At 36.0% G+C, this 27,312-nt stretch overlaps 3 protein-coding genes and 1 long non-coding RNA gene across 11 annotated transcripts in view; 3 read left to right on the forward strand and 1 right to left on the reverse strand.

The window, feature by feature from the left end:
• CCPG1 (cell cycle progression 1) overlaps positions 1 to 2,275 on the forward strand; it is a 39,587-nt gene extending 37,312 nt beyond the window's left edge. For 4 of the 5 annotated variants that reach the window (XM_032481131.1, XM_032481132.1, XM_032481134.1 and 1 more), the window contains one exon: positions 1,501 to 2,275. In XM_032481131.1, the coding sequence (XP_032337022.1) occupies positions 1,501 to 1,687 (187 nt within the window). In that variant the 3' untranslated portion in view covers positions 1,688 to 2,275. The remainder of the gene's footprint in view (positions 1 to 1,500) is intronic. The other variant, XM_032481133.1, reaches the window with a different exon arrangement.
• Positions 2,262 to 25,441, reverse strand: PIGB (phosphatidylinositol glycan anchor biosynthesis class B). Of its 4 annotated transcripts, none has more exons than XM_032481137.1 (12): positions 25,077 to 25,250; positions 23,755 to 23,890; positions 23,245 to 23,362; positions 19,629 to 19,733; positions 18,023 to 18,153; positions 15,302 to 15,442; positions 13,957 to 14,008; positions 12,642 to 12,808; positions 11,967 to 12,031; positions 5,060 to 5,273; positions 2,946 to 3,147; positions 2,262 to 2,637 (listed from the first exon to the last, which is right to left on the reverse strand). In XM_032481137.1, exons 1-12 carry the CDS (start codon positions 25,213 to 25,215, stop codon positions 2,506 to 2,508), a joined length of 1,602 nt encoding a protein of 533 aa, XP_032337028.1. In that variant the 5' UTR covers positions 25,216 to 25,250; the 3' UTR covers positions 2,262 to 2,505. The 4 variants fall into 4 exon arrangements, with proteins under 4 accessions (XP_032337028.1, XP_006179954.1, XP_032337027.1 ...); XM_006179892.3 differs by having other exon boundaries at positions 2,967 to 3,147; positions 12,642 to 12,853; XM_032481136.1 differs by having other exon boundaries at positions 12,642 to 12,853.
• LOC116664096 lies at positions 22,270 to 25,237 on the forward strand. Its single transcript, XR_004320435.1, has 3 exons — positions 22,270 to 22,768; positions 23,729 to 23,917; positions 25,138 to 25,237. It is a non-coding gene; the product is annotated as an uncharacterized LOC116664096 (long non-coding RNA).
• PIGBOS1 (PIGB opposite strand 1) lies at positions 25,348 to 27,224 on the forward strand. Its single transcript, XM_032481153.1, has 2 exons — positions 25,348 to 25,655; positions 26,851 to 27,224. Exon 2 carries the CDS (start codon positions 26,924 to 26,926, stop codon positions 27,086 to 27,088), a length of 165 nt encoding a protein of 54 aa, XP_032337044.1. The 5' UTR covers positions 25,348 to 25,655; positions 26,851 to 26,923; the 3' UTR covers positions 27,089 to 27,224.
• Positions 27,225 to 27,312: the final 88 nt, after the last annotated feature.

The raw sequence follows: 27,312 nt of genomic DNA on the forward strand, positions 1-27,312 counted from the left end.
GATAGTTTTATATATATCTTTTCAAATAAATGTAATGTGTCTATAAAATAATGAGACTGATTCTGGTGTCTTTAGTCATTAAAATATATATATGGCCTATAACATGCAAAGCACTGTGAGGCTGCTCTGAGGAAACAAATGAAAAATTCTTGCTGTCAGGGAGCTCACAAGCTTTTGGAGAATTAGGCAAATATAAGAAATGCAATGAAGATGTGAAGGCATATGTGTATGGTGGACTCATTCTGGAGATGTTTGGGAAGGCTTCATAAGTGAGATGGCCTTTGAACTGAACATCTTTTTTAAACTAGCTTTAAAGAAGAAAAGAGATTTTACCGAGCAGATGAGGTAGGACATTCCACTCAGAGGGGACTTGATTTGCACAGATTTGGAGATGTGAAGACCTGGTACCTTAAGGAGATAAAGGTCACTGGCGGCAGCCTGAAGTATTTGTTGGAAAGCGTGAAGCTAGATGCTAGAAGGTGGTCTTTGAAACAATTAGACATGAGCTGATGGGGAGCTGAACTAAGACAGTAGCAGGAGTGGAAAGGAGACCAATTTGAACAATGTATAGTAAGTAAAATTGGCAGTATTTCTGGTGAAAGAGAGGTAGGAAGTAACAGTGACTTTCACATTTCTGAGTTGGGTCATTAGTTGGACAGTGATATCACTATGGTAAGGAAATACTGGGAGGTTTGGGGTAAGGGGAATTGGAAATGAGAATTGTTTTTGGAGGTACCTGTTGACATACAAGTAGAGAGAATTAGTTGGCTATTGGTTATATGACTCTCTCTAGCCCAGACTGTGTGTATGTGTAGATAGTCTAGGCTGGAGGTATTTATGTGACTCCAGGGAACACCAGCATCTAAGGGGTTGTGGAGAAAGAAGGCTAAGAATGACAACCAGAGTGGCATCATGAAAACCAAAGATCATCCCAAGTAAAAGGAGTATTTCAGAATTAAATGCTTTAAAAAAAAATGGTAAAGACTGGACTTCTTGCCTGGGGAATTGGATGGCCATGGATGGCATTTTGTACTGTTTTAATGAAGTAGTGACAAAAGCCTGATTATAGAGATTGAGGAGAAGAGTAAGTGTAGATACTGTTCATAAGCCTTAGCTGTAAGAAAGAACAAAAGAGACTTTGTTTTGTTTGTAACAGATGTACATATTCCTGATGAGGGATGAAGCCACTGAGGGGGATTAATTTTTATAGGAAAGGAGGACAAAATAATGGAAACACATCTCATTATTTTATTGTCACATTTCTATTCTTTATCTGTTGAGCGTTTCTCCTCTTTGCCAGCAGTTATTTCTTCTTTCTATAGGATAAAAAGTATAATACTCACTGAATCTTTTTGGTATGGTTATACTAGGATTATACTTCAGATTAACATCCTTTTTCAGTGTTCAAATAATAGATTAATGGAGAAAAACATTAAAATTGTTTCTTGTTTAAATAAATTTAACTCTAACATAGATGAAAAATGTGTTTACTGCTTTCAGTCGACCAGATAAAAAGCAACGTATGGTAAATATTGAAAGCTCCAGGCATCGAAAACAAGAGCAGAAGCACCCTCAGCCACCTTATAAAAGGGAAGGTAAATGGCATAAATATGGTCGCACTAATGGAAGACACATGGCAAGCCTTGAAATAGAATTGGGGCAGTTACCTTTTGATCCTAAATATTGACCATCACAATTAAGTTAAATTAGAAAACTGTAACAAACATGGATGCTTTCTACAGTATTTGGTGTTGAAACTAAGATGAAATTATCAAGATAACAATGTCTTTTTATCATGGCTAAATATCAGTTTGATGACTTTGTATTATTACTCAGAAGCATCAAGCAAAAGCTTACTAACTTGCATTTTCCTGTAGTTTAGCTTTGCTGAATTTTTTTTGGCACTGAAAAATGTTCAACTGTAGTTTTATTAAGGAAGCCAGGCATGCAACAGATTTTGTGCATGAAATGAGACTTCCTTTCAGTATATGAGCTTAAAGCAAGCTCAAATTATACATGACAAAGTGTAATTAACACTGATATTTGTGTTAAATTTGCAGTAGAGCTTGAAAAAAGTACATTGTGATGGAATTTCATCTTTAACATTTTATAATCTTACACTTGCTTCTTGTCTTTTTGTGGGTTCAAGAGCCCGTTGACTTGTGAAGAATTTGCTGCCTTCTTATGAGCTTGCTGACTTGTTCTCTTGTGAAATTTCTTGCACATCTGAATATTGTGGAAGAAACAATAAAACTACACCATGAGGAAAACTAAAGGTCTTTATTTAAAATCTGGCATTGTATTAATAACATGATTTTATATTTTGTGATTTTTTTCATACATTTCCTTAGTAGTGGTATTTGGTAAAGCAGTTCACAGTGGTTTTTTGCTGGTTCCATGAATCTTACCCAGTATTTACTAGCATATTTAAGCAGCATCTGAATATTCCTGCTTTAGCATTGCCTGTTTGTCTGAGAAAGATCTAAACAGTTCAGAATTTCATCTTTAGTTGAGTTTCCCTTTTAACTTCCGTTCATAGACGTATATGTGACTTCCAGTTCGATCCTCCGGCAAGTGAGTGTGGAAGCAAACCGCAGTTCTCTCATAGTTACTTGAAATTAGAAAAGGACTTATTTCCTAGAAGTAAATAAATGTTTAAGAAATAAAGGCTACATTTCACTGAGTACTGTTTCAAGAATTTCAGAATTCTGTTCTGTTTGTTCATCTATGACTTTTTTCTTAATAAAACAGTACAATTTCTTAATAAAAGAATTAAGTCATAGTAAGCAACACATATTCCTTGATAGTTACAGAACTTGGCTGCTTTTGACTAGGGAAAAAACCAGTCATAAAATACAGGTTGAAAGGGACCATAACAAAGTGATGATGTCTGTTTACCTGAGTGTTTGCTAAACCTGAGGTGAAATAAAAATACCGAGTTTTACCTTTTTTTCATGTTCCTTTACCTCTTCCAAAACGCTGAAGATGATCAAGTGAGTAGGCAGTGTTGAATCATTGTGAAACTCTCTATACAACCACTTTAAGGGATTTAGATAAAATATATCTGCTTCAGTAAGATAATCACTTTTTCCACTCAGGTCTGGGGGACATTGGAGAAACCTCATTGGAAGTGGGTAGTGGACATGGCTATGAAAAGAAAGGTAGTTACCATTATAGTTACAAGAAATTAAAAACAATTTCGTGAAAGTTTTCAAATTACTCTTAATATATATCATGATCACATAACAAAATGTGAAATCTGAATCTAAATTGAGTTCCAGTTAAGGTGAGAAAGCACGTCTTTAATGCAATTAGTTTTCTCAAAAATGGTGAATATGGTTCTCACACCAGGTACCTGTGCAGTCGTAAGCTACAAGTCTAGACTAAAGAGTGAAAGTCCACTGCAGGAGGGAAGTGCGTCAGCAGCGTGTGGGACTCAGTATTCTCTAATACTGGTATGCTCTTCCAGGGATGGGATGGTCCTTTGGGACCCAGTAGGTTATTTGTTAGTAAGAGAGTACTATTCAGCAAGGTAGAAAACTGGTCATGAACCAGAAAGGATTCTTCATTCTTTTTCCCTTTCTGTTCTGAAAGGGGATGGATCACATCCTTAAATTAAAAGTTTTTCCTATTTTTTTTTGTTGTTCTGATATACTTATATAAGTAAGATTTAATAATAGAGAGTGACCTAAGTTCACTGATTACTAACATCCAAATAAGCAATGGTTTTATTGTGGCACAGAAAGACTAAAGTGTAAAAAACATGGATTGATGAATCATAACATCTAAAGCCAGTTACCTGGGCCATGCAAAAAGCCATGGGTATAACTTTGCCTAAGGAAAATTGAAGAAATATGTGATCAAAGTTTATTTTTATCTATGAAATGCATACAAAGTAAATTTACACAAGACCTAATACTTCATGACTTTCACAATTTTAGATGAAGGTCTTCCTTCAAGGCGAAAGCAGAAACAACCGAGAAAAAGCTGCCAGCCATTCCAAAGTAGGGATCAGACTTTTCTTTTGGTGCTCTATGGAGAGACTCTTGGTACCTCTTGAATTCCTGTTGTGTGAGTGTTACCACTACTGTGAGCATGGAGGGAGGTGGATGTCTCTCTTTAGCTCTAGTCATTTTTTATATAGCATGGGATCCTCAATTTAAAGGGATTCTTGGGGTCTTACACACCCCCTAACCTGTGGCTTCTGCCAGGCAATCCCAGTTTTCCAAGTTATGTACTAATAATTGACATTACTGATTCAGTTAAGTAGAGTATTCTAAAAGTGTTAAATTACCTTAAAATGATATCAGCTTTGATACTAAGTTGACTGAATGTGCATATGGAAAACAGACTTCAGATTGTTTAAAGCCAGATCAAGTTAAATAGGTATAGAATTTTTTTTAAAGGAAAGCTGTTTGCTGTGACCTTTTACTATTATTGGGCAATTGGTAAAGTAATACAGCTTCCTGAAATACAAGCATAGGTTCAATGATGTCTTTTGAAGTGTTCTACATAATTAAGGCAGTTTTAGTGTTACTTCCCAGAAATGCTTAATCCAAGCATTGGGATATCATCTAATTGAATTCCCTAATTTTTACAGGCAAGACAGCTGATATCCAAAGAGATTAAAAAGACTGGTTTAAGACTAGGACAGCAGTCTAGCAGTAAATCTGGACTTGAATCCAGTATTTTGAGATTAATTTAAAGGTACAGGAATATAAGATATATCACAAAGATTTATAGTAAGATCAATGATAACTGAATTTCTTTACTAAGAATGCCATCAAATAACTATAATATTTTAGACTACATTTAAATCAGATTAAGTTGTATTTTGAAAAAAGAATATTTAAGTAAATTAATAAGTGATGTATGATTTTCACTGACACAGATCAAACGGCTTTTAAAATTCATTGTGAATCAGTATGAATAGGAGTTTCAAATTTCTTATATAGATTATATATCATCTGATCAGTTAATTTCAATCCAGGAATCCGAATGGAATTTTAAAGTAGTTTCATTTTGTTAATAATAGCATGTAGTGAACAAATTTTATTACCTGTAATAAGGAGTAGAGTGGCACGGCATCATTATAAATACTGAAGCTGAAGATACATTTGGATTGTTGTAACAGAGTTCTTGAATGTTAGTCATGACATCAAGAGTACCTCGTTGATGAACTAAACCAGTATAGAGGGCGAGGAGCATGTTGGATAAAAACAGGAAACTTAGAGCTGGTTTTTTCCATGTTTTCAGGTGGTTTAGTGAGTACCCTGTATAAAGATAGACACGTTGAATCATTCACACTGGCAATCTTTTGTTTGCTTATAGTTAAGCAAATGTTAACTGCAGATATATCTGTAATCTTTCATGGAAGTGTGGCACAAGCTGTCATTCTGTAATGGACAAACAAGAAATAAGCAGTAGGTCATCTCTGTAATTTCTCTGACCATTTACTATCATTGTCCATTGTCATTCCAAGTCTTGACCTTTTTTCTAGAAAAAGGAATTGGGGTATAGTGGAAAGTTTATGGCTAGGGAGTCCAGCAGACCCAGATTTGAATTCTAGCTCTGGCATAAGTTGATTTACTTTGCTGAGCATTAGTTTCCCCATCTGTAAATTGGATAAGAGTACCCAAGTATTAGAAAAAATGTATGTCCAGTGCCTGTCCTGGTACATAGTAGTTGCTAAATAGACTTTTATTTCCATTTACCTATCTCTTTAATCTCCCAAGTACTAGCAATGGATTGCGTACATATAAGTCTTGGTAATTCTGAAGGAAGCATAACAGAATATCCTCTTAGAAGTATACACCACTGGGCTCCTGGGAGGTTTTCCGTGGTCAGTATATGAGTGGTGGCATAGATTCTTTCTGGAAGAAGAGGATTTATGTCTTTTTTTTTCCCCCTTTCACTGTAGTGTTGGGCAATTTGGAGATGCTGAATAATTTTTCTTTTTTAATTTGTAAAAGCAAATTCTTGTATGTGGCAAACAAAAGTAAAACAAGTAGAACAAACATAAAGGTAAATAAAAAGTAAAAGTCCCTGTCCCCATCCCATGGTCCTGCTCTCCAACAGCAGCTGATAATGAGCACATTAGGGTCTTTTAAAAATACTGTGTAATAATAGGCCTTTCCACTGGAAAAGATAAGCTTGTCAGTAAACTTCTTTGACATTTTGTTCACATTATACATGCACTGTCTCCATGAAACTAGATAATAGTTCTTTTGGAATCTGGGTATCCAGGATCCAGTCTGGCCTGCCTAAAGTTTTAGCACCAATTCTCACTGGGGCCAAGGCACTGTTTTTCATGACCATTATCTAACTGCTATCAGCTATCCTAGCTGGGCTTAACCACTAAAAGCAATTAAACATGAATGAAATTAATTTTGAACTGTTCCCATTTAACTACATAACTAATAAAGTTTCAAAAGAAAAATAGGAATAAATCAAGACCTGTGATTCATTTGAATCACATCTAGTATTTGTCACTAACTGAAGATACTCATTCTCTCTGTTTATCCTTCTTACAAAAACCCTTGCTACAAAAAAACCCCAAAACTGAAAAACACAGTATTAACATTAAGTTTTGGAAAAACTGAAGATACCTTTTCTTGTATACTTTAATATTCTTAATTAGCTGTGGTGCCTTTATAGTTCTCTTTTATCACTGTTAATTGCTCTGAATATTATAAATGGACTGAATAATAACTTCATCTATTCTAAGACATCTGATACCTCCCACTTGATAGTTAAAATCAAATCTGGGAAAGAATCTTAGATGCTCAATTTTGTTCCTTTATGAGTATTTTATTTATTTCATTTTAATTTAGTTTTTACCCAAAATATCTTTTATGACTATTTTAGATAACATTACCTACAGTTCATTCATTCAGTAGTTGGACTATCACATATTCATTTTACCTAGTACTACTTGAAAAAGCTCTTAACCAAAGAATATTCTGAGAAGTGCTGTGATTAAAAAAAAAAAAAATGTAGCCAGGAGGGAAGGTATAGCTCAGTGGTAGACTGCGTGCCTACCATGCACAAGGTCCTGGGTTCCGTCCCCAGTACCTCCATTAAAAATAAGTAAATAAAAACCTAATTACCTTCCCCACTAAAAAAGGAAAAAAAAAAAAAAAAAAAAAAAAGTAGCCAGATCAGGAAAACCAAGCCTACATTTAAAAGTTAAATCTAACTTTGTAAGATGTTTGAAATAGTAAAATGGGGAACTTGGGTTTATTAGAACTGGACTAGGATTCCAAAAGTTCCAACATCCCTGTAATTCCAGACACAGCTATAACAGACCAGCAAGTACAATGTAAAAGTGAAATGCTTCCTTTGGTTGACTGGCAAAAGCTAAAACCAGTGGGCTCAAGTTACAAAAAGCTACATTGAAGGGTAACACCCCTGGAAGACAACTTGTTCTCAGGAATATTGACTTAAGTGTGGGCATCTATGAAGCAGATGACTTACAATTTATTTCTTCACTAAATGTTCATTGAATGTTTTATCAGAACTATAGCAATAGGGATCCAAGTGTATGGAAGACTGATACAGAAGGGGTCTTTCAAGTTAGGTAATGCTTACCTTACTTCATGGTGATTTTCACTTTCTGAAGCTGGTTGCTCATTTTAGGCCTTATCCTTCTAGTGAGAATTAAATTAAATCTCCATATTATTTGGAGAAATAATATAAAGAAAACTGGGAAGAGAAAGAAGACTTGAATACTCTTAAATTTGAAGACTGAGGTTTTTCAAACCATCTGACAGTGAAGTTTCCCAAAGGGATTTCAGAAACTGTAGTTGTTAAAGAGAGGTGGAAAGATACATTATAGGGTCAATGCTGAACTGAGCCACAACAGACACCTAGAATCCATAGTTTTCTTATGAGGAAACAGAATGGTTTCTTTAATATTTAAAAGAGGCAGTGAGTAAGATCCTAGTAGCTGCCATCCAGTAAGTCCACTTAATTCTCCATACAAATAATGTGGAGATGCAGTTCTCACTGAGGGGATCCCCCCACTAAAGTGAGCTAGCTTCAGAAAGTGATAGTCACCACCACGTTAAGTAATGTAATTAAGCATTATGGAACTTGAAATACCAGACACCCTGCCTCCCAAATTACTTAAGATTCTGGGAACACAAGTTTTCTATCTGTCATATAAATGACTTACAGAAATCTTTCATTCTCTCATGTAATTTTCTTGAGAACATGGACTCAGTATGAACCCTGGTGACTCCTTGTCACAATACAGGCTCCTTCATTTCACATAGTAGCCCTTGCTAACTCAATGCAAGTAACATCCCAGAATATTTAATTTGCTCCTGTTAATCTGAGTCTACAAAAAGATACTTAAAAGTGGGTATATAGAAAATTTCTGGGAGAATTTATAAAAAAGAGATAATTACCACCTCTGAGGGCTTGGGCTGGATGATTAGAGGATGACAGTGATGGGTTTTTTTACCATTATTTTTATAGCAAAAAATACACTAGGTCCTAATCAGATCACTCTCATCAGACTGCTGTTTTAAAAGTGTTTTTTTAAATCCATTATGTCCTAATTGACTACTCCCCAGGATAAAAATCTAAAAAAAATTAGTATATTAGAAGGCCCTTTATGAATTGGCTCATTGTTTACTCAGCCATATCTCCTAATCATCATATATTATTTATCTTGACATACATAATCAGTTTTAAAGTCTTGGATATTTAGTGTGGCAATCTGTATTCTTCAGCAGTGACTGACGAGTTCCTTCTCACCAAGGTAAGTAAGGTTCATAGCAATAGAGAGTATGGGAAAATCGGGGCGGGGGTGGGGGGGTTCTTCATTACTGACCCCCGGTGTATCCTGGTTTTGGCAAGAATTATTAGAAAACTCAATGTTAAGAAAAAAAAATCTGTTAAGTTTTAGCAGTTAGAGCTATTTTCTGAGCTAACCTTTTCATTTTTAAATACTCCTTGGGAAAGCTGTTAGTTCAACTCAATTTCAGTGTTCACATGAAAAAGTGTGGTTTAATTCTAGAATGGAAGAATGTACAGGAGGATGGGTCTGGGGAAAAGAGAGACTTTTAACTATTAAGAACAGTAATAAGATAACTGAGCACAGACTGAGGGAGGTATCAGAAACAATTTTCTGTTGCTACTTTGCTAAGGAAATCTATTCTCATCTTCCATAGTAAGAAATCAGTAGATAATATCAAAAACAGTAATCTTTAAGAACTTTATTAGCATTTTAGTTAGAGAAGGAGATAAACAACAAAATAACCACCTAAAGGCGTGTAAGTGCCTCTGGGGAGGGCAGGGAGGGAGGCAAGGGAAGTAGTGTTCTTTAAAACTCCTTATCTGACTTTTGAATGAGCATGAGCAGTTTTGCTAGTAAGATTAGCAAATGGAAAAACAAAGTGGCCTAATCAGAGACAAGCAAGTCTGCACTGGCCACTGTAAAAACAGATTAACACCCAACCCGAAACTGGCAGCAGGTGCTAGAAACAGCACAAATGACAGGTTCAGTCTAAGAATTTTAGTGTTAGTAGACCAATGACTGATTTCTTTTACAGATAAGGAAACTGAGGCACAAGGTTATACAGTTAACTAAGGATCAGAGGCAATCACAGAAGGTATGTTTTCTAGAATTAAGTCCTTATTTTGGATAGGCCTGGGAAATTCACATTAGGCAAGAGAAGTTACTGTAGACTGAAAAAATGGCTGCAGTCATTCCTCTTCCTGTGTGCAGTCCCCACATGAGCCTGAAGCTTATTTCCCATTTCTTAATCTGGCCTGGCTGTGTGACTTAGTTTGACCAAAAGAATGTGGTAGAAGTGACAGTGTGCCAGTTCATGCTTGGACCTCAAAAGGCTTTGTATGCTTCTGCTTCCTCTCTTGGAAACCTGCCTACCCCTAGCTTGTTCAGCCCCAGCTAGCCTGCTGGAGAATGAGAGCACGTAGCAGAGCTGAGGTCCTTGGCCTATAGCCAGCTGAATCCCACATGGTGACAGTCCAGTCTAGTTCGGGATAGCTGCCTACCTCATCTGCAGCAGATCACATTTGCATCACTGAGCTCAGTGGAGAACTGCCCAGCTGAAATGTAGATTTGTAAGTAATAATAAATGGAGTTTTAAGCCCCTAGGTTTTGCTGTGACTTATTATACAGCAGTTGCCAATAGAATTGCCATGTTTATATAAAATCAGTATAAAGAACAGAAGAATAGAATAAAACAGATTTGAGGTGCAGTATAACTCAGGATTTCAGGTAGTTAGAAAAGACTCAAACTAGGCCATTTAAAACATCTAGGACTCCAAAGAGAACTGTTGTCTGAAATCATTCCTGAACATCCAAAGACTTGTTTGAGTGAGCTCACTACTTAATTGGTCCTGTTGTTGGAACCTGATGGCATTAGAGTTCTGACATACAAGTGTGTAAGGAATCAGAATCTTGGCTCACTCAGGAACCTTGGGTCTATGTTTCTGGAGGAAAAGCTCACATCTTGTGAGAAGACGTCGGGTCTTCCTAGGTCTCAGTCCCTTAGGGATCCTTCTGAGTGGACACAGGATTGGAAGAAAGGCTGATTTCTTGTCCATTATTAGAAAGGGATCTCTTCAACCCTCCCCATTTTTTCTCAGTCTTTGGGGCTGGGCACAAGGGGTTACCTGGATCCTGCCACTTAAAGATTCAATCTTTTGGAATGGGAATGAGGATTCAGACAACTCAGTCTTTAAAACACTGTGTGATGACAGGGCAGAGAATTGGGATGCTGGAAAAACCCAGATTATTAAACGGAGTGAAACCAAGTTCCTAAAGTAACCAACAAAACATACACAAATATTTGTCCTGCAGTAGTCTGGCAGTGTTCACCTGGGCAGAAAGCAAACTTAATTGTCACTCTAACTCAAACTAAAGTGATTGTAAAGAATAAAAAAAAAAATTAAATCTGGATAGTGATTTGTGAACAGATTTGCTCTGCCAAATATTATTAAGACTTTCCAAATAGCTGTTAGATGCTTATATTTTCACTTGTGCCTGCATTTGTATATGAAGTAAGACTAAAGATACTGTATGAGACTAACTTTCAGTGCTGAGATGTTTCAAATATATAAATATGTATAGTTGTGTCTAAACTGAAGAGAGTACATACATCTGAGATCTGTAGGAGATGTTGCTTATACTTGGTCAAAGAAGACTGCTTAACTTAATGAGTGGATGGATTTTTTTCTTTTTTTTTTTTTTAATAAAAAGGTTAATACCTTTAACTTTCCAAACCTCCAGGCCCAGTTGATTACTCATTTCTTCCCTCCCTAGCCCAGTAATATTTTTAGTGATTAATATTTAAAGGAAGCCAACAGTCATTTATTATGAGTTAAACTTGAAGTTAATAAAGTTTCAATTCATAAATTTTCCAAACCAACTGATAAAAAAATTCATATTTTCCAGAGGTGAGTAATGTAAGACTTTTTAGAAGTCACATGTGAAAAAATTATTGCAAAAACTAGTGGAAAAATGAAGAAAAGACCAAAATAAAATCAGAAGTGTGAATCACTTTAAAACCTGCATATGTATTAGAGTGAGTCTTGAAGGGACAGATGTGTGTCAAGCATTAAAAACTAGATTTAACATATTTTTCATTTGGGGTATGAAGAATTTTGTAGTTTAACCATAAACTTCAAATAGCTATATCTAACATAGACATTGTATGACTTTTTAGCAAAAGATTTCTAACTGCCAAAAACACCACCACTAAAAGGTGCCATGGATATTAGACCCTTATTTTTTTAAATGGACATTTAGGCAGGAAAAAGGATATTTAGGCTGTACAAAAAGGCAATACTGCAGTAATATAATCATTTTTAATTAGGAAGCATTCTCATTTACCCTAGTAGAAAATAAATAATATTTTAGAGTTTATTAAACATTGATTTTCTTTTAACTCTATAATTAATTTTTTTCTATATTAAGCAAAAACACTTACCACAGAACACCATACAAAATGGTAAAACTGGATAGATAAACCTGAATTCTTTGTGGCTCAGCATGCTATAATAAAGATATTAAAAGAAAATGTTATTTTCTCATAATAAGTGACAGTTTGAGAAGTTAATGTATTTAAAATGAATATTAATATGATGTTTTTCTAACTACTGAGACTGAATTTCATGCTTCAAGAATCAAGTCTCATTTTTTTGTTATAAGGTGGTGATGATGTGTTAAAAGTAATCCTAACATTTAATGTCAATGCTAAATTCTAAAGTATAATTACATGCTAAAAAAGGGATTTCTTTCTGTTACCTATCCAAGTAAGTTCTATTACTCAAATTTAGAATAACAGTACATACATTTTCATTTAAAAATATTTCTCTGGTCCTTCAACACCTAAAATTTTGGCAGTTACTGTTTTTTTAAAAGCAAATACTATTTGTGCAACCTCTTAAAAACTGAATGTAATCCTTATTAAACTATGTGTATCAGAAGCTTTCAGTCTGAGCACCAGCATAATTTCTACATTTTCTGTTTGCTAAACAATCCCCATTAACAAACCATAAAAACTAATGCATCTCCAAAAGATAAAAAGTTTGCCTTTTGAAGAATTTAGTTAAATTTCTTGGTAACATTAAAAAATTAACTGTTCAAAAAGATTAAATCTTACCTATAAACTAGCAGTGTCCACAGCACAGTCACCAAAAATATCCTGTACCTCTTTGAGGCTAGAAAGCAGCCATGAATAAAGAAGGGTAAGTGAGTACCCAGGACAGCTGGAAATCCTTGGCTGAAGTACCAGTGCCAGGGATGAGAACCATAAAATGTTCCCAAATCCTGCAGCACGTTAAATTTCAAAAAGTTATATTGAACCAGAGTCCACTGGCATCGTTGAAGGAAAGAGAAATAGAAATGTGTTAGTGCCAAGTATGAATCTTTGGCATTAGAGAATTTGGCAGGATCTTGACATTAAATCAGGAATGAAGCCTAAAAACCAGATCATAGTTTACATTAATAATTTTGATTAATTACCATGTGAAATCATGCTTTAATTTTTTATGTTCTAAGTATTAATGTGTTATTTGTTATTTTGTAAAACACTAGGTTTTTGAGATTCCAGATAGTATGAATAAGGGAAGGATATAGCTCAGTGGTAGAGAGTGTGCCTAGCATGGTGAGGCACTGGGTTCAATCCCCAGTACTGCCATTAAAAAAAAAAAACAAAAAAAACCTTAAATAAATAAAAGCTAATTACCCCCCCCAAATTTTTTAAAAGTATGAATAAATGTTAATGCCTCTTTTGACAGTGTAAGTTTTACATACAATTAGACATAAAGAGAATCCTTAAAAATAATTTTTATGAGTGTATGTTTTTGGTACCCACGTTAAAAATTTTACTGTAGTACATTATGGTATCAGACATTACTTATAAGGTGAAAAGCTGTGAAACATTGCAATTTGAATTATAGCACAAAGCAGGTAACAGCAGTTAACATTAAGTGCTCACTTGTGCAATTAGGGCACTAGGCTTCAGATGGTGGCATCTGATTCCAGAGGCCGTAAGTGACTTAAAAATAGGGAACTTAAAAACAACCAAAGGCCGTTACCAACAGTCATGAGATTAAAAATGCCAAACCAGATGCTTGAAGAATAGTGTTCTGGTTAATTTGAATTCGAATAATTGAGGTCAATTAAAATCATTTAAAAAATTAACCTTTATTGTTACAAACCTGACAAAAATGCCTTAAAATGGAGTCTTGAACTTCAGTTAGGAATACACAATTCTGTTATATAGAGAGCACAGCAAATGGAACCAAAGACCCAAAGTAGTTTTTTTCCAATATATCCCATATCATTAAAAACAATGATTTACCTATGTTCCCCAATATTCATAGATTAAAAAGTCAGGTCGAGTTTTTAGCTTAATAAATGATTAGATTAACTTAGCTTAAAACAACAAAAAAGCGTCATATTTTTTTACTTACTTGACCAAAAAATATACGATCGATTATCAGAGACAAACTGAAAGTGACAAATCTGAAAAACAAAACAGAAAAGTGATGAACATTCTGAACTTACTGCAAATCCAATAGTGGCATATGGCTTTGCAAGTGCTTTGCATCAAAAGCCACTTTAAAAATGCTTTAAAAGTTTCACCAACTGCATACAGATTTATAAGTCTGAAAGATCTTTCATTGAGAGAAACTGTATTTAAGCAAACTTTTAAAAGTAATAAACACTGTATTATCTGTTGCTGCATAACAAATTACCCCAAAACTTGGCATCCTAAAACTATGAACATTTATTATCTCACACTTTCTGTGTGCCAAAAATCCAGGCGCAGCTTATCTGGGTGTCTCTGGCTCAAGGTCTCATAACTTGTCAAGATGTTGGCTAGGGCTATAGTTTCATATGAAGGCGCTCACGATTTTTCCCTATAGCATTCACTGTCACTTGAGAAATATATGTCAATCATGTTTTTAGCTGCCTCCCTCCACTAGAATATAAACTTTATGACGGCAGGGACTTTGTTTTGTTAAAGTGCTATATCTCCATCATCTGGAAAAGCACCTAGCATATTCTAGGATTAAATAAATATTTGCTGAATGAATGTATTACATTCAAAACAACGTTAATAAATCTGAGAAATGACAACAGTGGCAACTTAGCCACAGATGATTTTGTCCTTTTTAACAGCTAAGCTGCCCAAAAATACCTGTAAAGAGTGAACACTAGTATATTTGAAAAGATTACTGTTCTAAGAGTCAAAATGCATTCGTCCCTTCAATAAATAACTATTTTGGATACTGCACTAGATACGTGGGATAAGTCTGATCGTAGGAGCTCAAAATACAGTGAGAGGACCTGGGTTTCAATCCCATTTCCATCACAGCAGTCAACCCAATGACACTGGCTAACTCATTTTTAATTTCACAACCCCGTTTCCTCTATCACAAAGTAAAAATACCTACATTGCTAGATCCAAGAATTGTGAAAATCATGAGGTAGTACGTGAATACACATACATTATAAAGCCCTATACAAATGTAAAGGAATTAAGTATCTCTAAAATGTATTTGAAAAATATTTAGGAAATAAAGCACAGGAAAGTTCTAATTTAGAAAAATTGTAAAGATCCTTATTTCAGCAAATTAAAATACTTACAGTTAATCAGAATCACAAAAATATAAAATCAGAAATACTGTTTCCTTGGTCTGACAATTCTCATTGCCATTGGAGGATATAATTGACTAAAAGATGTAAAATCTTGTTCATAATCTGTAATTTATAGATTATTAAAATTAATAGATGGATTGTAGCCATACTTACCCTATAGGTAAAAACTGATGTAGAAAAAGATCAAGCTTTCTCTGTTCTTGCCAGAAATGTCTGAGCAGCAAAGGTACCCATGGAATGACAGCTGTGGGACGGATTATGAAGGCAAGTGCCACCAAGGATGAGTACTTGACACTAGAAGCAAGAAAAATGTGTTGTCAAGTCATCTAGGATATCAGTTTAGAAGGTATCTATTTACACTGTGGATAACATTTTTTTAAAAAAAATGAGAGCACTTTCCTTTTGGTATAAATAGCTACGTGAGCTTGAAGTTACTTTAACTTTCTGGCTCTTAATTTTTCTTATCCATAAAGAGAGGTAATATCTAAGGTCTTTTCCAGGTTTAATATTCTAATTCTAGTATTTTCAAGTAAGAAGTTATTTCTGTGCTTAATATTTGTCTTGTTTACTGAAAAGTGTACTAATTTTTAACTATACAACTCTACCATTTGCTTTTCTGGTGGAAAAATGAATACGTCTCTCCTAAAGAGATAAAAAACTGTCACAGGAAACCATTCTCTAAGGAAAAAAAAACAACCTCCTTTAAAAGAAACATTTAGGCAATGATGGCCTTCTGGGCACATGTGATTTTATTCTGAAGGTAAGCTGGTGATTTTGTCCAACTAAAAGATGTATATATACAACTAATTTAAAAAACTTACTATACAAACCTACATGATCATGGATAGAAATGTGGATTTTAACTGTTAGAGGAGTTCCCTCAATAAATGGCTGAAGAAGAGTACTTGATAATTTAATTATGAAGACTACAGATAAAATAAAACAACTTTACGATACCATTACCTACCTATTAACTAATAAGTACAAAAAATGTAAGAGCAGGGATTTCAAGTTCAAATGCTTACAGAGACCAGATAAGTAATAAAAATGTGGGATACAGGCTGCATGGGGGCTGATACTGTCCTGAAGGAATCCTGGCCCAAAATGTTGCAAGGCCTTCTGTTTTTTCAAGAGAAACCAGAAATGCAGATTTTATGTTAAGATCTTCCAGTTTTAACACTTTGCCAAGTAGTTTACTTAAAAAGCACAAAAAACAAAAAACACTGTGCAGTGAAATAAAACATATGTGTGGCTTGACTTGACTTGCAGACAGCATAATTGCAGACTCTGCCACAGTGAAACTACCTAGACAGTGCCCAAACGTTTCTAGTCCTAACCTCACTCCAAATATTCAGACTTGGATTTCGTACTCCCTTCTGTGTGTTTCTACATAAGTCTCTTACTGGCATTCAAAATCAGAGTGTATGAAGTAAGCCCCGCAGCTTTCTCTCAAACCTGTTTAGTGTCTAGTATTTAAGTTAATAGAATCACTCAGTTTCTCAGTCTTAAAATTTTGTTGTCACCTTAAATAAGCAACTTCTCATCCCACACATCCACCTTGTTTCCTTCCCATTCCCACGGCCATCCTTCTACATCAAGTCCTGTCACTTGTCTAGAATCTTTGTGGTTGTGTCGCTTGTTTGGAGTCTTTTTATAGTCATTGTCTTTTTTTTTTTTTAATTGCCAAGAAACATTCCTTTACTTAACATCATTATATCATCAATACTTACTGAACACTTACTTTGTAATAGGCCCTGTGCTATACTGTCCATAGATTCTTATTTAATTCTTGAGAGCTGTTTTATTATTCTCATTTTATAGAAATCAATGCTTAGATGTCCTGTCATATAGGTAGCTTAAGTGAATGTCTATTCTTGTGGTCAAGAGTATAATGCAGAAATGATTTTATTTGATTGGATCCTCCCAGCAACTTTCATATATAAGGAAGAATGGATGCTAGCTTCTGAACTGTATTCCCAAATTTTCTAGCTTTCTCCCTTTGAGTGTATCCTAAATACTGCTACTTTAAGAGAATTATTTCTAAATCAGATTTAATTATGTCATGCTTCTCAAAAGCCTCCAGTGGTACTGTACTACCTATAGAATAAGTCCAGATTCTGGAGAAGGGCAGCATTCCATTCCAGCCTCGTCACTCATTTTTCTCTTCTCCCACACATCCTACCACACATTAGCGCCTCCGGACAACCTGCCTGGAAACGGTGAAGCCATAGTGCAGCTCTGTGCCTTTGCTCATGTTGTTCCCTTTGCTTGGTATTTGCTCCCCCAATTTATATAAACCCAAACCAGGTCCATATATTTTCTATTTGCCCGTCCAGCTCTTTCCACTCTTCACCTGCCCATTGTGCAGGGAGGCTGACCTGTATGGAATATATAAGTGGGCTGTCTTGCTTTCTAGCTTCCCATTAGCTTTGGTTAATTGAAGGGCAGAAGAGTCAGGGTATTTTCTTTACCCTGCTCTCTCCTTGCTATGGCCACCTCCTGTTGGGGCCCTCTCTCAGAGTTACAGCTCAATGGATTCCAGTAAGTTTCCTTCTCCTTGCTCCCTGGGGCCAGAGGGTAATAGAAACTTCCTGCCGTGGCTAGTCTTTGGGTACTACAGTATACTCTTATTAGCTTTTCTAAACACTGTTTACACCTTCGTAATCAGTCCTTTTATTAAACGCTCCTTAATTATCCAATTTGAGTATATCTGTTTCCTTCTGTAATAAATATATCAACAGAGAATTTGTGCTTCTAATAACCTTCATGAACATTAGGGGGTCCATTGGACATTATAATATATTGCTAATTTAAGATTTTTCAAAAGCATGCTTTAGAGTTTTGTATATAATTATTAGTAGTAATACATCTCACCTGTTCATGGACTTTGAACCTTCCAAAGGATAGTAGAAAAGAGCAATTACAGTGAGAACAGTTTCCATGGTGTTTGTAAGAGTTCTGGTACAGCAATACCATGTGAACCAAGAGCACAACTGGCAAAAAAACTAAGAACAATTATAAGCAAAAACGTATAGAGTGGGAAATGGAAACTCTCTGTATTATCTTCTAAGGAAAACAACAAATCTAAATGTTGCAAAAATCACATCAAAAGGTAAATGATGTTAAAAGTAGGCATGCCCAAACATTGCTTTTAAGAAGTTACATCAAATACATGTCTATATCAGATCTGTATTTGTTAAAGTTAAGAAGCGTATACTTTCAGGTGCATTTTTATGGTATTGCACTTGATTTAAATTTCACTTCACACTAAGAAGACTTAAAACAGATTCTTTGATGGTAGAATTTAGAGAAGATTAAAATTCTTAACTAGTGTCTCAAATTCAGTACTCCTTCAACTGTCTTATATTTACTGACAAGTGATTTCAGTGATGATAGTGACTATAGTGACATATATATATATATACACATACACACATGCACACTTTTTCAGATTCTTCTCCATTATAGGTTATTACAAGATATTGAATATAGTTCCCTGTGCTATACAGTAGGACCTTGTTGTTTAGTTTATACATCGAAGTTTGTATCTGCTACACCCAAACTAGTAATTTATCCCTCCCGGCCCCCTTTCCCCTTTGGTAACCATAGGTTTGTTTTCAATGCCTGTGAGTCTATTTCTGTTTTGTAAGTAAGTTGATGTCTATCACTTTTTAGATTCCACATTTAAGTGATATTATATGATATTTGTCTTTCTCTGACTGACTTACTTCACTTAGTATGATAATCTGTAGATCCATCCATGTTGTTGCAAATGGCATTAGTTCATTCTTTTTTAAGGCTGAGTCGTATCTAATCTTTTTAATGCAAATCAACACACTACCTGCAGAAATATGCCCTGTTAATAATTAATAAATCGTTAATATTTATTAATAAATTAACAAAAAATTCTATTTCAGAAATGTGTTGGTACTTGGAATTTGGAACATATTTGCCAATAGAAATATAAAAAAGGGAGTGAGTTCTAAGCTGGCTCATATAAGCTTACTTAATTCAATTTATAGCATTCTAGCCAAAAGTCAAAGAGCGTGTCACTGAAAAGTTACTTCTCAGGGTTGAGTCTCAGGCAGCTGGAGGAAGAGTGAGCAAGGGTTGTAAACAGCTGAGGTGATTTGTGAGGTAGGCAGTGCTTTAGAACTATTCCTGCTGGATTTTATGGAAAGCGAGGCAAGGACTCTGGTAATTTTGAGTCCAGGTGCTTCCCAAGGCTGTGTCCTAGGGTTCAGCCTCTCGTAGGGCTGGAGGCCATCAGTGGCTTCTGCTGCCTAGAGCTCAGAGGAGAGGGATGGCATGTGCCACTTGCATTATACTGTTAGTAATTATAGAAGTGCCTCTATAAAGTTGTCTGACTTATCTTCTGAAACTGTCTTGGGAATCAGTCGTGTTGACTGATGTTCCATTTGCTTCATGCTCTTTGGGATGAAGTGACTGACATACAGTTTCTGAAGTGTTTAGGACTTACCACCCATCTTGCCACTTGCTGATTTTCTAGTTGCTTCATTAATGAGTAAAGCCTCAAGTCTGCCACAGCAGACAGAAGTGCTTGGGCGAGTCTAGGAATCCAAATCTTCATTAGTTTAAAAAAAAAAAAAAGAATACATTAAAAATAACTGTTGGTTCACACTGAAAATCATAAGAAAAAGGTGATCCAACTTTCAAGTGAAAGTCATTCTTAATTTTAAAAAAAGTGATGTATTATTCTCTTCTTCTGCAGAAAATAACTTTTTCTACCCCCAAAATTACATTAATTTTCATGGAAATATCAAAAGGTAGTTTTATCATTCTCTCTCTAATATATATATTACAGCACTACTGATTTTAAATAGTCAGCAAACCATTTCATTGTATGAAGGTTCTATTTTAGAAGCATATTAAGTTACTTTCATTAGCATAACAGTGGTAATTTTTTATGAAACATTTACAGTACTGTGTGCTACATATCATAGTTAAGTACTTATGTATATCAGCTCATTCAGTCCTTCTAACAATCGTATGAGACAGGTACTGTGTTATAAATCAGGAAACTGAGGCATAGAGAGATTAAGCAATTTCCCCAAGCTAGTTAGTGTGGAGGCCAGGATTCAAACCCAAGTCTGCCTGACTCCAAAGCTCTTACCTACTAAAGTACGTTGCTTCCTTATCCTGCAATATAGATACTAAAGTAATGTGAGTTACTTTTTTAAGCATAAGTTACCTACAATGATAGAAACATGGTATTCAGATGACATTAAAGAGTAAATTTAAAAGTCAAATTAAAAGGAATTAAAGAGTAAACGTATTATAACTTAATTACAGTTAGTAATTCTAATGCTAGACATTAGCATCTTTGAGTTGTAAAATGTGTCAAAGTTATCATTAACAAAGTAGCACTTGCTGGCAGAACACAATTTAATTTTTAAAAGTTTGTTCAAAAGATGTATTTCTAAAAATTTATATGTGAATCTATTTTTGTTGAATCAAACTTCGCTAATTTTACATTATAATTAGAGCTGCTTTACTTTCAGTTGTCAGTGGCTTCTGACACTTTAGCTTTATGTCCTTTTTCTTTATGAATAATCTGTAAATAAACGTTTAAATCTTAGAGCTAAATGCACATTGTACTTCATAATTCCACTTAAACTGTGCCCTATAAAATACAATAAAAGGCACTGAGGTACACACGTTCTGTTTACCCTGCATAAGAATCTATAAGCTTCCTCCTCACCTCCCAGGCATGAAAGTACTTCATGTGAAAAGTTAACTTAGCTATAAACTTAATAAGAGCTAAGAGTGTGAGGTAGCCACTAAAAGACTAAAAGAATCCTTGTGCATGGACAGAAGTATAGTATTTATGAAGTTAAAGGTCCCTATATCCTGGGCTAGTTATCCTAGCTCTCAATATTGTGTTCAGTTTTGAGACCCATATTTTAAGATGGACATATAAATTACAAGATGTTTAGAGGATATTGTCTGATCATGAGGTTTAGAACTGGAGATGTTTATCCTGGATAAATGAAACTTTTTGAAGAGTTGTTATGTAGAAATCTTGAATTTTAAAAGAACGTAGATTTTTAGCCCAATGCAAAAAAAGTGGAGTTCTAAATTCCGTTATTAGCAGTCTCTCCAGACTTTTAAGATACCATAATTTTCTAGTTATAGTAAGGACCTGACAAGAATTAAACAGCTGCATGTGGCTCCTGGAAAATAATGACTAGTGTGGTGGGGTAAAGAGAAGAAGGAACATGCCGGGGTAAACCTTGAAGATGAGGCCTGTGTTGGCAGCTTACCATTCTATACGCCTGTTCTTTAAGATCCCGATTCCTCCCTTAAGCTCCAGGAGCCAAATGCCCTTGTGCCGTCTTCTGACTGTTCAAAGCCCCCACTGTGGTACCCCCACAGGTCTCCCTTCTTATCCCTCTTTCTTCTCACATGTCCTAAGCCAGCACTGTCCAGTAGAAATACAATGTGAGCTACATATTTAATTTTAAATTTATAGTAATTAAAAAGTAAACAAAAAACCCCCACAGGTATAATTAATCTTAGTGCTTTTGTTTAACTCATTATATCTAAAATATGATCACTTCAACATTTAATCAATATAAAAACTAAAATATTTTACATTCTTTATTTTGTATTGCTCTTTGACATCTGTTATATATGTTACACTAATAGCACTTCTCAGTTGGTACCAGCATTTCAGGTCTTCTGTAGCCACATGGGGCCAGTGGCTACCATGCTGGACAGCGGAGCTCTAAGCTGTGCATCTCTAATACTATGCACACACCTTAGGCAGGTTAGAGAGAAGCTATTGGGAAAGAGCACTAGGCTGTGAATAAGTAGACCTAGATCTGGTTTTAGCTTTTAACATGCTTTGACTTTGGCTACTGGCTTCACTTTTCTGACCCCTTCTAGGTTTAAAACTATATAATTTCTATTTAAAATAATCAGTGTGAGAGTATGACTGACTGATAGCATCCTAATGTTTCTCTACCTGCTCACGTTCTAGGTAGGATAGAGGACTTTGGGTGGGTAGAGGGGTGGGGTAGGTTGGGGACAAGAGGAGGTTTCCTTTAGATCACAAAATGGCCAGGTGGGTCAGCTACAGGTTGAGGTCAGGGAATAGATCTTGGAGGAATAGGACGTTTTTCTATCTTGAAGGCTCCATTCGTAAAATAACCTACTTTCTGGGGTATTATATAGATTTGCCTGTGCTTCCAGTTTTTACAAATATCCTGCATGATCTAGAAGCTAGTCGGTAGTCCTGAGAGAAGAAAAGAGAATTCACAGCTCCTAGCTTCTACAGTGTGTCAATGGGAGAAACTCTGCTACTACTTTAAATTTTCCTTCCCTGTGATATTCCCAAATCATCCTGTTTCACCGATCTGACCCTTGTTTCTCAATAATGGGGAATCAAACTTCATTGCAAAGTGGAGGGTATAATCCAGCCTTAAAATACTTAAAAAAAAAAAAAAAGTCTGAATCTGAGTGTCTTTACAGGCTTCAAAAAACCCCTCAGGATTTGGACTGCCTTTGGACATCTGGGCCACTTCCCTAACAGAGAATGTGGAAAGCCCAAACTTCTGAGTGCAACTTGATGATAGCTTAAAGAATCCTGAGAGTGAGGTTAGAGAAACTTTTGCACATTACTTCTTTTACACCCTCTCTCGGCAACTGACCCCAGAAATTCATGATCCAGGGATTACAACTCTGCTCACTATCAATGTCTAATTACTGTATATATCATTAAATTTTTGTCAAATTAATTTTTCTAAGTTTTAATTTCCACACTAAATCCTGAGTGGGTTTATATATATATTTAGTCTTCATAAGCTCATATAATATGGTCTGCTCACAAGTTAAAAAAAACAAGATACAACACTGCTCTTAAGTGATTCTTTTATGACAGAAGTATTCTTGGAAAGTACAAATAATATATAATGTAGATATTCTAAAAATCTGTATATCTTAATAGGACTGTTCACAGCAGAACACTTTCATGCTCAGTGTTATGTATCATTTAGTTAACACATTAACCTTAAAAAAAGGATGGAATAAATCTACTTTTAACAACTATTTCAATTACTTTTACTTAAACTTACCAGTAACTGAACACTATCTTTCCCCAAAAGATGCAGAATCTTGTAAATGCTTGCAAAGATTAAGGGGTATATGTAACCCCTCAATCTTTCTGTCCATTCCCAGGTCAAATAACCATAAGTAGTAATATTAAGGACAAATGTTAAACAGCATGGAAACAAAACCTATTTTCATTTCCATATATAAAACTTATTTTTTGGCAAAGAAACTAAAATATAGCATAAGAGGTATTTGAAATAAAAATGCATTTGGCCAACTTCTTCAAAGCAGGAATGTGGTTTTTACTTCCTCAATATTACTGAGCACTGTGGGAATAGATACTAAATGTTGAGTTAAGCACATTAATGTTCAAGAAAGATATAGAAGAAATATTAGCATGAAATCATGACATACTTTGATAAGTTAAAATTATTTGGAGAAAATACAGGAAATTGAAAATACGTCATAGAAGCTGATACAATTCCTAAGATGAATACACATTTCTAGTTTAGAAAAGAAACTACAAAGGATATTTGAAAACCATGTGATGTGCAACTTCAAGAGACTGCCAGTATTCATCTGGAACAAAACTTGTCTGGACTAAAAAGCAGTTACATATTCTTAATGCTATGGTAAACAAGACCAGAGAAGTGTTTTCACCAAGAAGATCTGAAAAAACAAAAAGCAAAAAAACAGGTACATGTGGCACAGAAGTCAGGTAAGTTCCACTTAGAGAACTAAAATCTGCTGCTCTGGTTGGTGGCTTGCTCAGGCTCTGTTCAGGCTCACTGGTGAACTCTGGCCTCTCCATGCTACTCTCAAAGCAGACCTGGGTGGAAAGTTAGACAATGGCAGAGCCTCACCACTGGGTGATTACCACTCTTCAGTTAACCAGTCTTTCTTGCGAGTTATTACATAAAGAGAATATTAAGATAAATATTTTAAAAGAGATTGAGTTAACTCCCAATAAGGCCTTAGGCTAACTAGGTTATCCTATATGTGTATCTAATGAAAGAAATAAGCTAACAAATGACTAACTTAGGAAGCAACACTTTGTATATGTGCACGTACTGCCATATAAAATGGTCTTCTGTACATTTTTAAATAGCTTACTATATGCTAGGCACCAAGTTCATTCTTTTACATGCATTATCTTATTTAATCCTCAAAATAATACTATGGGGTATTAACCCTATTTTACACATAAGGAAACTGAGGCTTATTTTAACTTCTTAAAAGAAGTTAAACTGCTTTGTCCCAGGTCAAAAAGGTTACAAATGACTTTAAACAGGATTCAAAACCTGGTCTGTATGCTGCCTCCAAAGCCCTGCTCTTAATCACAAACGGACAGCTTGTAGGCTGAATAGAGCATTTCTTAAAAATAGGAATTTAGTTGCCAACGTTCAAAAATCGTATTTTATATTAACATTTGTATTGCAACATAGCAAACCTTTTTAAGATCTGGCAACACAAAGCTCAACTGCGTAGAAGTGACTGGTACTGAAATATAGGGTGTTTTTGACTTATTTACATTTAGTGTTGCCTGTCTGGCCTCCTGAGGACTTGAGTTTACAACCTAACTCTGATCCACTGTTACCTTGAGTAACACTAGGCGTGGGTGCCCCCCTCCCCGAAATAGGGATGGACACACCATGCCTACTCCACCCACACGGCTGCCGGGAGGACGGCATAAAATAATGCAGACTACAGTGCCGTGCAAGAGGCAGGATCGAGAATCCCGTCTCGAGGGCAAGGCGATTCTTTGGCAACCCTAACCAGCAGACGGAGCCCTCGCTCGGAGTTGGCGACTTCCCGCCACCGCCACTCCACTCGGCGTCCACACCCCCTCCCTCACCTCTGCGGCGCCCAGTGCTCTTCTGGGGACCGAGGTACAAGGTCGATTTTCTCTTTCGCAGCTTCATCTTCTTCTGGGAACGGTTCTGGAGACCGCGGAAAAAGAGGCTGCCGCCGCCGCCGCCGCCTTCTCGCTCCATCCTGCATCTGCTTCGAGGGCCGCTGCGGACCGCCAGCAGCCACGGTCCCCGGCAGAAAGTAGCTGAGGAAGCGCGCGTTGCTCTTCCGCCCACTAAGTATGGCCTCTGCGAGCAGCCGTCGCTCGCAGGCGCGGGGGTAGCCGGGAAAGGGCAACTTCATCACTCCCGCCGCTGAAGGTGGTGTCCGTGGCCGGTGCTGCTGGTTCGGGCCACACCTCTACGCTTTGCCGCGGGCTCTCCCGCGCTTTCCCTTCCACATTTCCTTCTCATAGGATTGTTGCCCTCCTTTGGGTTCATGGTCTATGCTCCCAGGGGTCTGGAAACTGCTGGAAGGAGCCGGGGCTCACCTCTGCGGGGGGGAGGCTGGAGGCGGCGCTGATCGGGACAGAACGGTCGGAGGTGTCTGAGTGGTAATGGTAATAGTAACGATAATTATAAACGTAAGTGTTGGTGTAACAGCGTACCGTTTGGTTGATCTCACATAACTGAGTCGAACGACGTAGGCAGGGTAGGGATAATTTAGCCTGTGGTACAGATGTGGAAAATGAGGCCCCCCAAAGGTTAAAAGACCGGGCAGGGTCACTTAACGAGCTAGTGGCAAAGGGGAACCGTCCCATTTACATGGCTTAATTATCTGTTTTCCAAGGAGCTGACTTACTGATGTCTCTTTTTTTTACACTTAGCAGTTGTTGAAGCAAAGCGTTCTTGGTCAAGTTGTCACTTGTTAATGTAAAGTCCAGGAGAAAACAGGCTTTTTCTTTCCCAGATTAGTTTAAATTACAATTTTGACAATATATTAAGGGCAAGCAAGTTTTTAGTACCAGTTCTGCCACTATTGATTTTTTGTGACCTCGGAGGCTGGTTTAGGAGGCTTTGAGATACTGTTATAATAAAAATTTTTAAAAAAAAAACCCATGTAGTTTCTTCGCTCTGCTTTCTTCATTCATAAACATCTACCTAGTGTCTCCTGAAACTATAGGACTTCTTAGAGACTATAGACTATAGCAAGAAGTATAGTTTTCCGAGAAGTGCTGCTAGAGTCTTACCTACTCAGTTCTTAAAAGTAAAACCAGCCAAGTCTCCGTTATATTTTTGTCCAAAATGGGTGGCACATGACTTAGGGGTGAGGTCAATATGTACCTATAACGTCAAAGGGAACTAAAAAATCTTTCAGCTTGTTTTTAGAAATTGTTGTTTTTAATCCTACATATTGCCATAAAACATGAAATAGTAAAGAAGGGCTATTAATGAAAAGTAACAATTCTCTTTGTTCTACTTCCAGATTGGATTGGCAACTTTCAATTTTTTGAGGGGCTGTTTCTGTTTATAGCTTTGGTATGCCTTTAAAGGCATAAAGAGTATGTTTCTTCCCTCTCTCACAGTTTTGCCACTTAAAAAACTATGCATTTAACACGACTGAAAACACTATCATTTAGATTTGTCTTAAACCATTCTTTAACCATCATTTCTCATATTCCCTGTGAATTTATATTCCTGTTTTAGTTATGTTAATAAGCAATACTTACATATTACAACAAAAGTACTGTTCATGCAGGAGCAAAGTAGTGACATGAAGTCTTTAAAAAGGATATTGTGCTGAGTTATTGCTTTGCTTCCCATTTTGTACCTATACAGATCTGAAGAGATTTCCTGAGCGTGGAGTGTTTTTTCAAAACCACCCTTGCACGGTGCGGTGTTTGTTGAAAAAATGTTTGGGAGATTGACTTTTCCACAACTGCTTTTTGCTAGCATCCTTGGAATTGCTGGAGGATTATATATTTATCAACCCATGTTTGAACAGTATTCCAGAGATCAGAAGGAATTAAAAGAAAAGTTGAAATTGGCACAAGACTCAGAAGAGAAGAAAAATTAATACTACATGGAGTTGATCTGTAATTGCTTAAAGTTCCATTGAAATTATGCTTTGACTATAAGCTAGTAAAAACTTGTCAAATAGTTTTAAATATTAATAAATAATACATAATGATTTTAAATGCTTTTTAAAACTAGCACTGTCAGTGTTTACTGTGCTTTTGCCATTTTATGTCTTCTCACCAGGACAGATTAGTAATTTCCTTTTAAGCAAAAAGGAGTGTC

The sequence above is a fragment of the Camelus ferus genome, chromosome 6 (genome assembly GCF_009834535.1).
Source record: "Camelus ferus isolate YT-003-E chromosome 6, BCGSAC_Cfer_1.0, whole genome shotgun sequence".
NCBI classification, from domain to species: Eukaryota; Metazoa; Chordata; class Mammalia; order Artiodactyla; family Camelidae; genus Camelus; species Camelus ferus.